The sequence below is a fragment of the Peromyscus eremicus genome, chromosome 5, assembly GCF_949786415.1.
Source record: "Peromyscus eremicus chromosome 5, PerEre_H2_v1, whole genome shotgun sequence".
Lineage (NCBI taxonomy): Eukaryota > Metazoa > Chordata > Mammalia > Rodentia > Cricetidae > Peromyscus > Peromyscus eremicus.
The window spans coordinates 117,338,697-117,351,596 of record NC_081420.1 but is presented as its reverse complement, the minus strand read 5'-3'; the positions used below and the strand labels follow the sequence as shown (position 1 = coordinate 117,351,596).

The 12,900-nt window shown below is 42.7% G+C and overlaps 1 protein-coding gene across 4 annotated transcripts in view; it reads left to right on the top strand.

Moving 5' to 3' along the window:
• The window catches only part of LOC131911864 (rho GTPase-activating protein 10), a 280,586-nt gene that overhangs the window by 162,076 nt on the left and 105,610 nt on the right, over nucleotides 1-12,900 (top strand). For 3 of the 4 annotated variants that reach the window (XM_059264272.1, XM_059264274.1, XM_059264273.1), the window contains exons 14-15: nucleotides 2,248-2,322; nucleotides 9,113-9,200. In XM_059264272.1, the coding sequence (XP_059120255.1) occupies nucleotides 2,248-2,322; nucleotides 9,113-9,200 (163 nt within the window). The remainder of the gene's footprint in view (nucleotides 1-2,247; nucleotides 2,323-9,112; nucleotides 9,201-12,900) is intronic. The other variant, XM_059264275.1, reaches the window with a different exon arrangement.

Sequence of the window (12,900 nt, the reverse complement as noted above, 5' to 3'; positions counted from 1 at the left end):
ATTAAGAGCACTGACTGCTTACCCAGAGGACCTGGGTTTGACTCCCAGTACTCATTGGTGACTCAACTGTAACTCCAGTTACAGGGAATCAGGTGTCCTTTTCCGGCCTCTTTGCTGCTGCTGCATGTGTGTAGTGTATGCATGTATGTGTAGGCAGAACACCCATAAAAAAGGAAAATAAAGGTGAAAAAGATTAGCTGGGCAATGGTGGTGCATGCCTTTAATCCCAGCACTCGGGAGGCAGAGGAAGGGGGATGTCTGTGAGTTAGAGGCTAGCCTGGTCTATAGAGAGAGTTCCAGGACAGCCATGGATACACAGAGAAACCCTGTCTCAAAAAAAAAAACCAAAAACAAACAAACAAACAAAAACCCAAAAAGAAAGAAAAGAAAAAGAAAAAAAATTAAATACAGGAATTAGAAGTTTAACATGTAAACGTTTGTGTTTCACAGTTGGTTCTGTAACCCGTAACCCCCTCTTCCCCTCCCCCCACACACACCATGCACACACTATTTGAGAACCATAGAAAATGAGTAAGGAAGGGCAGGGGACATAGTTTGGTGGTATAGTACTTGCCTAGCATGCTTGAAGGCTTACATTCAATTCTCGGAATTAAAAAGGAAACCTCTGGTGTTGAGATGATGGCTCAGGGATTAAAGAGCTTACTGCACAGGGTGGGGACCTGAGTTCAGATCCCCTGCACCCATACCCATGTGGAAGCTGAGCATGGTGGCATGTGCCTGTGAACTCAGTGCTGTGGGATACATAGAGTTGGATTCCTGTTCCTGGCCAGCTAGTCTGTTCATAACGATGAGCTGTAGGTTCAGAGAGAAACCCTGCCTCAGAAAATACTGGGGTAGAGAAGCAGTTGAGGCCAAGACATCTCCATATCAGCCTTTGGCTTCCACACACGCTTAAGTGCACAGAAAACAAAGAGGAGTAGATGGCAAAGGAGGAAAAGAGTAATTTTGACTGAATGGTGAAAGTTTGTGTGTGTGGTGTGCTGTGATTTATAGGACGGGTTCACATCATGTCCTTCCCATCCCAGCATAACACAGGAATGCTGCCCTTGTTCCCAGAGAGACCACCCGGAAGTTTCCCGTCTCTGCACCCAGACCTTCAGACTCTGCACCAGCCTGTTGCTGCTGCATGTAGGGAGGTTAAAAGAGTGGTCCTCGAGGGCAGATCCCACGACCTTGGCTGATTGGAAAGTTGGGGGATTAGAGACATTTCCTTGGCAGTCAGTGTGTTCTTGTTAGTGCTAACATTTGTAGTGCAGAAGCAAACACACAGTCAGAAAGTTATAACTCTCTGAAAATAAGGAGACAAAGCCACAGTTTTGGTGAGTCTTATTTGTTAGGAAGCATTTCAAGCATAGAAGATGTGAGATTGCTGTAGTAGGCTCCCAGGGTCTGAAAACCCTGGCTCAGCAGTTATTAGAGCTTTGCAGTACTTCCTCGGTTGTCCCTTCTAACTCGTAAGGCAACTCTCAAGAAGGTATCCGCACCTCTTAAGGTGTGCAGCTTTGAAAATGGATGTTTTCCTACCCAGCCTGATTGCCCATCGTAGCTTCCTGACCACTTCCAAAGTGTCACTTAATGATTGGTCCGTGCATGTGAGCATCCACATGAAGACATTTTTTCACATGTTCGACACACGAAGTTACGCTTGGGTAACTTGTGCCTTTGTCTCTTGTACTCAAGGACACATGGTTCTCAGGTTTCAGCAGAGAGTGAATGCATTAAGTTGAATTATTTACTCATTTGGGTGGAGTGTATAGCAACTCTTGTTGAAAACAGATTCAGGTCATGGTCCTCAAGAATGATCTAAACACTTTATTCGTATGTGCTAATCCCATGTTAATAAAAGGGCTGAAACGTCCCAAGAAAAATGTAAGCAAGTAAATAAAGGAAAACATGGAAGGACATCTGCAGAAACTGCACTAGACTGCATTTCAGGGTGCTCAGCACTTCTGCTTAACATGACTTTGTGCATTTTTATCCACGTGGAGGCTGTTTTCCAGTCATAGTTCACAAATACACAAATACAAAGCTGATGTACATCAAGGCTGATATACATCAACGCTGATATACCACTTTGGTGAACGTTTGCTTTTGTCCAATATTTTTATAGTCTACATGTAGGAATGCTGCAATTGTGAGTTGTCAGAGACTTTGGAATGCAGCTGTTTGATAGCTTTTAAAATGCCGTGTTCTTGTAATCTGCTAACATTTTGTCTCTCTCAATAGGTATAAATGACCAAGGACTGTACAGAGTTGTGGGGGTGAGTTCAAAGGTCCAGAGACTTCTGAGTATGTTGATGGGTATGCCTCTTTAATCATTTTTCCATGCACTAATTGTTTATGCTCATTTACTTTGCAATTTAATATTTCAGAGTTATATATTGTGTACTTAGGAATACACTCTTGAACTGCTTATTGGTTGCGTTGTGTCCCCGGCTGAGGCTGAGTTGCATTGGCTGAGGTTATCCACGTCCCTGGTCCTTATTAAGCAGTGCAGGCAGAACAGTGTAGTTCATAGGTAGATGCCTCTCTCCATTGCCTTTCACAGTAGATGCCTATCAGGCCTCTGTGATCTACATGTTTTCCAAATTACCTGTCCAGAATCCTGACAGTACATTTCGTTAGACAAGACCACAGGAACTCGCTCCTTTTTACAGTTTCCCAAACTGTCATTTGCCAGGGAGGGCTGTGTTCCATAGATACGTTGTTTGCAGTCCTCACCAGGCCCCTCTCCAGAACCATGCTCCATCTGTGCTGATGACACAGTGTTCCTTGGCATCCCAGACTGGAGGGAGCCAGAGTGAATTCATTTTGTTACCCCAGACGTTCTGTGAATGATAAAGTGCTTTTGCATTCTATGCGGCTGACAGTTCTGTGCAACCTGTAAGACGTTCATGTCTCCTCCACCCCGGAGCAGACTGCCCTTGAAGGGTGGTCATAGTTCAGCAGCCTGGAGGGCCTGCCTATCAAACCAGTCTGTCATTTTGGCCTTGCTACCTAAGAATTTATTTGATATCTGACTCTAATTAGTCAACACTAACAATGCCCTCAGGTGTGCTGGGAATTCATTTAAATGTATCTGTATTGAAAGCTCATTTTTGAAAGTATAAACTAAGATGAACAAGACCAGCATTATAGCTAGCATGGCTTACTGGGCTGGCTGTGAAGCAAGGGTCTCATGAGCAGTGTTCACGCTGTGAACCACAGGAAAATCCCCATCTTCATTGGGGAACTCTATTACAATGTATCCGCCTTCATGGACTACCTCCAGTTTCTGCCTCTCTGCTTTAGCTTGGGTGTGCAATTCTGGCAGACACGTTTTCCTTTTTACCATTAGTGGGCTCCAGATTAAACAGTCAGGTTGCCAGTGGTCCAGTAGCAGCTGGAAGAATTTAATGGGCGTACAGCATCTGCTTTCACTTAATTTTAAAGTTAGAAACACTAACTTGGTATGACAATGCTTAGGACTGGAAGATGATATTGTGACCAGAATGCATTTAGGCCAGAAGGCACATTTTGGTGGTAAATTGGCCAAAAGGACCTTGGCCTTATTTTGATCACTATTTTGTGATCAAGAAAACTTTGAACAAGGATATTTCTGTGGTCACCCCAAGTGTTAAGTTGTCTTGAAATTTGTTCTTAGCCTCACAGAGTCCTACATGTACAGGATTATTCAATTCTAATGATAGTTCCTCTGGTCTTGGGAAAAATTCTAAAACAGCCTTTAACTCACAAGGTGTTTTAAAATTTCAAAGCCCTCAAAAGTTTATGACCCAGAGAGGCCTGGGAGATGGCTCAGTGGGTAAAGACCTGAGTTTAGTCCCTAATGCTTACATAGAAGTTACATGGAGTGTGGACACTTGTAACTCCAGTGCTGGGTTGGGAGAGACAGGAGGGTCCCAGGGGCTTGCTGGCCAGTCAGTCTAGCCAAACAGTGAGTTTGAGCATCCATGAGAGACTCTGTCTTTAAAAAAAAAAAAAAAAGCAACAGAGAAAGGAAGTATCAGCCTCTGAGCCCTGGATGCACATGCATGGGGTAAGTTCACCTGCATGCACATATCTAAGCATGCATATACACATAAGGGCATGCACAAACATAGATAACTAGAAAACCATCTTTTTTTTTTTTCTGTATCCGAGAAGTCCAGACACAGTGTGTCACAACTTCATTCAGTTACTGGCAGGGAAAACATTATGTTTTCAGTAACATTGTGCAAACAGAGGAAGTTAGAGGATTGGCAAGAAGACATTAACTTGTTATTTCCTCATTAAATAATTCATTTAAGAGGGCTGTGCAGTGTGGATTTGTTTGTATTAATCTGCGTAATCTGTAATATGAATCAGATTGCCCATTGAAAGTGTAGCAGCAATACCATTCATTAGTTTGTTACTAACATAAATCTTAGTCTTGACAAAATAGATGTCATCACTGTTTCCTGATCAACTTACCGTTTTTTGAGGTATTCTTTTCATCCCGATTAGATATTTCAGTCATTTAATACCACTTAAATTTCAGAGTTTCAATAACCGTGCATACACATCTCTGATTTTTCTGTTTACATCATGTTAAGGTTAGATCCTGAAGGGGGAAGGGCATGAGCCTGCCAAAATGCTTAATTTCTTCTAAAAGCCAATCCGTCTTTAAAGTAATATGTTCATTTAAAATTTGAAAATTTTTCAGAGCACATTTTATTGGTAATGGACTTTTCTTCATGAAAAATGAAAACAAATTGAATTTTTACGCATCCTGGAAAAAGTTCCAAATCAGTTTATGTTTTTTAGAAGAGGACTGTGTTTACTTGATTGTCTAGTTCTCAAGACCTGTTGAGATTTCGTTAAAGAAAAATGATTGCCACTTTTACACGAAATTTTATCATTTCAGTTTCGAATGTTTTAAGTATTCTTCAAACACTGAGATGTAAATGTTTGTGGTGATTCCCAAGGCTTGATTATGCTTCATCTTTTGAATGATATCCTCACTTGTTCCCTTCCTGTGGTGATTTTTCCCTTCCCTGTTTAAGATGAAATAGATAAAACTTTCTCCCCCTTCCCCTTACTTCCTCCCCTTTCCCTACTACCTCCTCAACTTCTGCTTCTTCCCATTCCTCTTCCTCATGCTCTTTCACCTGCCTCTCCTGCCAACTGGAGATGTCAGCTGACATAGAAACTTCCTGGACATTCTCTCCTCCTCCAGGCCAGGTACAGGAGGAGGCTGTAACATGAATCTTAAAAGGTCTTATTAATAAAAACAAACCTGGAGCCAGGTACTGGGGTGAACGCTGGAAGATCAGAGAAGCAGAACAAGCCACAGCTTCTTCACCTCGAAATTCCTCAGCTGATCCTGTTTCCTCAGACTGGAAGCCTCTGAATCCTCATCCAAATGAATCTCAGCTGAACTGCTGCTCAAAAGCCTGAATGCTTTCCCAGCCTAGTTCCTGGTTTTCACACCTTATGTACCTTTCTGCTTTCTGCCATCACTTCCTGGGATTAAAGGTGTGAGTCACCATGCCTGGCTGTTTCCAGTGTGGCTTTGAACTCACAGAGATCCGGATGGATCTCTGCCTTCAGAAGGCTAGGGTTAAAGGTGTGAGTGCCACCATTTTCTGGCCTCTGTGTCTGTCTAGTGGCTGTTCTGTTCTCTGACCCCAGATAAATTTATTAGGGTCCACAATATATTGAGGAACACAATATCACCATAGGAGGGTACTCTTCCCTTCTGGGGATCCTTTCCCTGGGGATCAGCAGGTGGTGTCTGCTGAGGTTCCCGCTCTCGGCCTTACCTGGAGCATGCTTGGTGACTGCTCCTCTGTGTGGAAGCCACTTCCCTCCTTCCCTGCCCCTTCGCTGTCTGTAGGTCAGGGCACGTAACAATCCGGGAGGAAGTGGTTTTCTTTTCTTTTCTTTCTGGTTTTAGTATTAGAAACATGGAGCTGATGAGGAAGGCGAGGAAAAGTAGCAGAGGAAGCGTCTTGGGGAGTCAGTGCCAGTTCCTAGTGAGACAGGGCTGTACAGATGAGTTACAGCAGTTAGGACAGAGTAGGACTGGTCGGTGCCTCCTGGTTGTCTTTCTTCTTCCCACATTAGAATGAAGCAGGAGCAGAGCAGGGGATTCTGGGAAAATGTGCTCAGGCATATATGGTCTGGTTTATAAAAGACTGGGTGGTTTTATTTCTTTTTAGACACAAAACCATAGAAAACAAAAAAACCCAGGATGTTAATTTAAAATATTTTTTGTTTACTTTGTTGGATAATTTTCATACATACATAGATCGGACAAAGTGAGCAGTGCGGCTGGAAACATGATTTTTGGTGATAAAGTGTATTTATAAGACACATGCACTTTTTGCTTCTTCAGGTATTCAAAGGAAAAAAAAATTGGCCCAAGTCCATGTTGGCTAGGGTGCTGACTCCCGCATAAGTGAGGCTTTGCAGTGAGCGTGGGGTGCATACTTCCAGCTTCAAAGAAATGACCAGTGCATGTGCAATAAGGAAAAGTTCATATCATAACAAAAATGCCAGCTCTTCGGTTCTGTGCTTGTTAGTTTAGATTTTTAACTAATGAGTTATGTTGTTCTTTGGTCAGGAGGGAAGTACAAGTCCTCCTCATTTGTGGTAGAACACATATTCTAAATGAACACTCTAAACATATTTTAGGTGTGAATCCTAAATAAATTAACACATAGCTCACTGATTGCGAAGGACTGCCAGGTATGATTGAGTTATTTGAAAACAGCGAACAGTTAATAGATGATTAATTACATAGACATACAGTCACTAACTTCTGATGTGACAGCTGTTTTTGTTCTGTGAGTTTAGAAGGATGGCTTAGTTTTCCATAGAAAGAATTTGAATCTCAAAATACAGACTGATAATTTGGTAGAAAGTAGAAAATAAAAGACTTCCTTTAGAAGCCTCTTGGATTTTAAAATGGTGATTTGCTTGTAGCAAGTTCATTGAAAATGTTATCTGACTTGTATGTTAAAATGAGATTTAAATAATTGATTTAATGAGAGAAGGAATATTCAGTTACAGAAGTAATTGGTTGGCAAAGCTGTTAGAACAGAATTATTTAGTCCCAGTTATAAAGGATTGCATCTTTAATCAGGGTGCTTAATTTGATTTCTCGGATGTTCTGTGGCTTGTCTGACAGGCTCAATAACAAATGAGTTCCGAATCGTAGGGACTGATCAGAGTGTGATCAGCGTCAGCTGACGTTGCTGTGGTTTATTGCATATTCTGTCAGTCGCTGTAATCAAGCGGTGCTGGAGTGCCTACAGAGTCTCCAGCCCTCTGAGTAACTGACTTCACCTGTCCATGGCTGTCCACTAGCACCCCTTCCTGTTTTACTCTGAGATGAGTCCAGCATGGAACAGTCCTCCTTTGGCTGCGTCATGCCCGGGCCTAAAGCTTTCGGGCAGTGTGCTCAGCCGGTGTGGTGGCTCACTTTGACAGCCTCTGCTTTAACCCTTTTAAAAAGGAGTGCCAGCAAGGTACTCTCCCCTGCGGAGACAAATCTGGTGTAAGGGAGGAGGAAATCTGGGGACAGCTAGTTCTTTGTTTTTAGTTGAGGCCTTATTCTGGAGTGAGGGAGGAAGAGTCTCTTCCAGAAGTTGCTGTCTTCTCCTGACTGTAGGAGTGTGGAAAGCCAGGTAGATTTCTAGTGGTGCTTGACACCCTTCTTTATAACCTGTTCTCTGCCTCCTTCCTTTGCAGAGAGAAGCACCATGGAATGTCCTTGCTTTTAATGACTTGACTGTGCAATGATCTGCTGCCTTTGATAATTCATGGAAGTCTGCCCATGTCCTTACTTTGTTAGCATGCTCACACTAGTTTATAGGAGTGTTCACGTTTGTTAGCATGCTCACACTAGTTTATAGGAGCGTTCACTATGCTTAGATCTCCTTGGTGCAGATGAGGATCTGAAACTCAGTTGGATTTGGGACTTCCTCAATTGGGGTGGCTTACTGTTCCAGGCTGGCATAGCATTAAAGCTCAGCTGTGGAAGACCCAGGTGTGCTGACCCAGATGGACAAGAACGGCACCATCCTCAGAATGTTTGCCTTTCCCATTGTCCTGTCATTTTATTTCAACCTGGATTAACACAGTAAACTCCTGCATCCCTCTCTCCCTCTCTCCCTCCTTCCCCCTCCCCCATCTGTCTGTCTGTCTGCCTGTCCCTCCTCCTCTGTTTGGACTTGGACACTTTTCTTTAGAACACCAGCTCTGTAAAAGAGCATTTGGAAACAAAATATCAGCAGCACACTTTTAGGACAAATAAAACTAGTTTAATTGAGAGTGAACTCCAGAGGTGCTGCCCAGAGGCATCTAGTGTGCTGGATGGTAAATAGATTGCAAGTTGGAGTGAAGGATTACCCACAGACATCCTTTCACTTAAGGAGATTTTGTTTTTTACTTTATATCTTAATTGCAACTTTTGTTTTTACTAATACAAAGAAAAAATTGTACATGTTAATGTAGTAACATGGTGTATCGACACGTTTACATTATAGGATATTAAAATTAATAGCATTTGAGCCTCTGTTGTCATGTTTCTGTTTGGGCTGATCATATATTTACCTTCAGAAAACAACTGTAAGGAATACAGACACTGAATGTGAGACCAGACTAATTACTCTGTCTCCCACTGATGTGCTGCCATTTTAATCATCAGTTTACCTTCATGGTGACAGGGTTTCTTATGTGGTAGTAGTGGTGTCAACAGATACAAGCCATATCCATGCTGCTGACAGCACCACACTCTCCAAGCTGTGGCTGCTGACTGGCGCCTTTAATTGATGCGACATCGCTTCCCATGAGATGCCCCGTTTCTTTCTTCTTCACCTTTAGTCTATATTTATTTTAGATCCTTTTGCTTTGGTCTCTCCTATAGACTCTCTGAAGTACTAGAAATGTCTAGTAATACAGGGTAGCTTATGTTATTATTAAATGATTGCATAGAATGCTTTTCTTGAGAAACTCCAGGATTAATTATCTGTTGTTTTAACCACTTAAAATTGGTAGTTTCCTGAGCTAGTCAGGACTTGGGATGGTCAGATTTTTAACTAATTTTTCATTTTTGCTTGTTTACCAGACGCAAAAACATGCAATGAGCTGGACCTGGAGAATTCCTTAGACTGGGAAGTGAAGACAGTTACAAGTGCCTTGAAACAGTATCTGAGGTAAGCTGCTGTCACAGACCAGGCATTCGCTCTGCAGAAATGGTGGTAGTTGTGTTGACACTCACTGACAAGGGGAAAGTCTATGAGGTACCCAATAATGTTCTGGAAATAAAGCCAGTAGTGATGAGCACTGTCTTAGTTCCTGTTCTGTTGCTGTGCAGACACGATGGCCACTGAACTTAGAAAGGAAGGCATTTAATTGGGGGCTTGCTTACAGTTTCAGAGAGTCATGGTGGGAGGCATGGCGGCAGGCAGGCAGGCAGGGAGACAGGCAGGCACTGAAGCAGTAGCTGTGAGCTCATATCTAACCTATAAGTTGCAGAGACAGACAGCAGACAGACAGACAGACAGACAGACACACACACACACACACACACACACACACACACACACGGGGGATGGGGGGCTGGGTCTCACATAATTTTTGAACCCTCAGAGCCCACCTAGAGTGACATACCTTCTCCAACAAGGCCACGCCTCTTAACCCTTCCCAAACAGTTCCATTCACTGGGGACCAAACATTCACATATGTGAGCCTATGGGGCCATTCTCATTCAAACCACTGCAAGCACCATTGCTAAGTAAACTACAGCAGAGGAGGTTGCATCCTGAGTATAGAAAGTTTCCATTATACACTGTGTAGCAACAGAGAATCTTTTATTTATGTTTTAAGCTAAAATGAAGACTGCTTTAATTTAACTATTCTGAACAAAACAATATATGATAAGACATGAAAGTATTTAAAAAGTTTACTTGTTGAGGTTTTTAAGAAAATTTAAGATCAGTTTATTATAGAAAATAACAGGGCTGGGATTAGAAAATCCCAGCAGTTGGGAGGCAGAGGCAGGTGGGTCTCTGTGAGTTCGAGGCTAGCCTGGTTTATAGGGAGAGTTCCAGGATGGCCAGAGCTACACAGTGAAACCGTCTTAAGGAAAAAAAAAAAAAAAAAGAAAAGCGTCCACACTTTGAAGTGTTGATTCATTTCTTTAGTAAAGGAACTTACTGACTGAGAAGTGTGTGGTTTCCCGAAGAGCAGCAATAGGGAGTAACAATTACGTCTGGGTTCTCTGCTGCGGCTCTGTGAGGTTTGATGTTTCTGTGGCACATAGGGTGAGAGGTGGCCGCGCTTGCGCAGAGCAGGGCAAACAGGGTGCTGAAACCATTGTAGGGTGGTTTTCATGTAAAATTGCATTGGCTTCCGTGAGCACAGGAGAATCTAATTATGCTTTACTTTGTATTTTTTAAATTGGGACATTTCAAACTCTGAGACCCAGAGGGGGTGTGACGGGTCTTCGTGACTCACTGTGCTGCTTGAGGTCGCGGGATCTGTCTTCTTTTGTGGCCTTTCCCTGCCACCTTTTCTCTTGGTACTAAAGAGATTTTCGCAAAAATATTGCTGTACTAGTAAACACTTAAATGAATATATATTTAAAACAGAAAGACGTTTTAAAAGGGTAATCACAATATAATTATTACTGCACGCAGAATCAGTACCAGTCAGTGTTCCTCAGCCTCTGCTCACAGTGTCATTTAAATGACACTGATGTTTCACAGTGTGCTTTAAGTCAGATCTGATGTGTACAGCCCTCCCTGGCCCCAACCAGTGATGGTGTTTGTTGATGAACTTGAGTTATTTTTGAGATAGTTCTGTACATTTTCTATGGCCTTTTATACCCTCATGGTATAAAAAAAAAAAGCACGTATCTCTAATCTTTCTATTCCTGTTGTCTTTGCTAGGGTCAGTGGGGTCTTATTTTGTGAATTTATTTAAGTAGTCCACCATGCTGTTTTCTTCCTGTTGTCTCAGGTCAGCTTGTGGCCACTGCCTGCTTGTCGTCCTTTTTAAGTCTTATTTCATTCTCAGCTTTGGAGCGTTTTATTTAAAGATAGTTTTCCTTCTTAAATTTATTGTGTATGTTATTATTACCCTTAGTTGTTACAGGAGCGAAAACGAAAGCTAAGCATACATCCTTAGCGTCAGATTGCCATCAACAATGACTGTGGTTAGGATGTGGATTAGATGAAAGATCCCTTCCGTATCGCTTGGCTAGAAGCTCCCTGGAGAGATGGATGTTTTATGGTGCTGTCCATTGTAGTGTCCCATCATGTTACAGAAGCATTCAAGCAGTGTTCTCAACTAGAAGTGGCTGGCTGTGTAGAGTATATTTGATGGTATCTGCATGCTTTTTTGAGGCTTACTTATCTTTACTTTATGTGTATGAATGTTTTACATGCCTGTGTACCATGTGTGTGCAGTGTCCATGGAGGCCACACGAGGGCATCAGATCACTTTGGAACCGGAGTTACAAAAGATTCTTAGCTGTAATGTGGGTCCTGGGAACTTGACTTGGGCCTTCTGGAAAAGCAGTCAGCGAGCTTAACTGCTAAGCCATCTCTGCAGCCCAGGCATACATTTTTTTTCTTCATTGTCACAGTTACTGGAGGAGTATTACTGGTGTCTGGTAGACAGAGGTTGGGAATGAGCTGCTAATCTCCTACAATTCATAGAACACTCTCCGTGCTCCTTTCTTCAAAGAGTTATCCTGAGTGGCAGTAGTGCTGATGTTGAGAAAGCCTATGTTAGATGGGCCAAGGAAAGAGTGGATGGGATAAAAACAGGATGAATTGTGTGTGCTCCACTCTGGCAGGTGGCCTTGGATCTATTTACTGTTAGTATATTATACCTAGTGCAGAAAAAGAAGTTGACCAAAATGACGGTTATGGATGGAAAGCTTGAGAGAAAACATTGAACTCTTGGTAGTAAGTACACTGTGCTTCCTGCTTCTTGCTCCAAGGGGTCCTTTCTTTTCCCTTGTAGGGAGTTAACTTGGTAAACACGAGGCTTCTTATGCACACGCACACTTTGCTTTTGGGTCTTGATCCTCTCTGCAGCTAGCTCCTCATTACTGCTGGTCCTCTGTTGCATTGTTTGCCCTCTTTTCTCATTACGTTGCTTTATTCTGTTGAATTCCTCTTTAAGTCAGCCATTGCATACAGAAACATTCTGAGACACTGTTATTATACAGCTTAGTTCTAAATCTAAGCATTCTGCCCGAGTTGAGCGATTATCTTAGGACGGCAGAAGCTTTGGGAGATGTACAAGGCAGGTTGAAATCTTTCCTCCTGTGCCGTAATTAGCAACTGTAGGTGCATTAATTAGGATTTAGGTGACATTTTTCTGGTTGATGTTTTAAGTGGGAGAAAACTTGATTTTTTTTTTCTTCCTCCATATTCCTTCAGAGTTGTGTTTATTTCTTCTGGCCTAAGAGACATTGCTATTTGCTGGGGTAGAGGATATGAGGTCTGGAGCCAGGCAGCTGGTCAGGTTGAAATCTCAGCTCTGTCACTCCCAACACCAGGACGTAGCATGGAACAGCAGCGTTTCTTTCCTCTTAACCACTTGCCTGTGAATACTTCCTGCAAATTGCCAGCCCCTGTGTGGGATGCAAAGCTGGAGGCAGAGGAGGGTATGGTCAAAGCACCAGGCGGAATCAGAAAATGGGGAGCAGCCGGCTGTGTCGGAAAAAGAGAACAGCGCGCAGTGAACCCACATGTGGCGCCTCCTTTCTGCTGACCCGGTAGTGTTTGGCTTCTCTGTGGGTGATGTCCTATCTAGGCAGTCCATGAATTCGATGGCCTGTGATATATTCATTGCCACAGTTTCCCACTGTTAGGCAAAAAATGATCTGTGATGTTTCGA